Source organism: Ceratina calcarata, unplaced genomic scaffold, assembly GCF_001652005.2.
Source record: "Ceratina calcarata isolate Rehan_Ccalc_2016 unplaced genomic scaffold, ASM165200v1 scaffold444.2, whole genome shotgun sequence".
Taxonomy (NCBI): domain Eukaryota; kingdom Metazoa; phylum Arthropoda; class Insecta; order Hymenoptera; family Apidae; genus Ceratina; species Ceratina calcarata.
Window position 1 is genome coordinate 4416 of NW_017168265.1, and position 636 is coordinate 5051.

The 636-nt window shown below is 36.8% G+C and overlaps 1 protein-coding gene across 1 annotated transcript in view; it reads left to right on the top strand.

Moving 5' to 3' along the window:
- rnh1 (ribonuclease H1) overlaps positions 1-636 on the top strand; it is a 7247-nt gene that overhangs the window by 4409 nt on the left and 2202 nt on the right. The window contains exons 4-5 of the mRNA XM_018028266.1: positions 132-259; positions 333-597. Coding sequence (XP_017883755.1) covers positions 132-259; positions 333-597 — 393 coding nt within the window. The remainder of the gene's footprint in view (positions 1-131; positions 260-332; positions 598-636) is intronic.

Sequence of the window (636 nt, forward strand, 5' to 3'; positions counted from 1 at the left end):
TTTAAAAAATTTAAATTTTTTCATATTTCTATATAAAAATATAATAACAATAAATGTGCTTTTCGAAGCCATGCAACTTTTGCTTAAAACATTTTTTCCTATGATAATTAATGTACGAATCTTTTTTTAAGGGATCTGGAGACTTTCTGGTCGACAGTGATGGTTACGTGAACGTGTACACGGACGGTGCGTGCAGTTCAAACGGTTACAGAGGAGCGAAAGCAGGTATAGGTGTTTGGTTCGGCGACGATCATCCGATGTACGTTTCAATGTATTTTTTATATATAACATTTATTATCTTTCCTGTATTAAAAATTGTGTTTGCGATACAGGAATGTGTCGGAGCCGGTTGTTGGTAGGGCAACTAACAATAGGGCAGAGATTGAAGCTGTAACTAGAGCAGCTAGACAAGCGAAGGAAGCTGGTATTGAAAATTTGCAGATAAATACTGACTCAAAGTTCCTCATTAATTGCGCAAACGATTGGATGCCAAAGTGGAAATCTAACGGATGGAGAACGGCGGAGAATAAGCCAGTTATTAATAAAAATGAACTGTTGGAAATGGAAAGCGCTCTGGACAACGTGAACGTACGTTGGGTAAGTCACTCATAATTACAATTTTAAGACCTATTACTA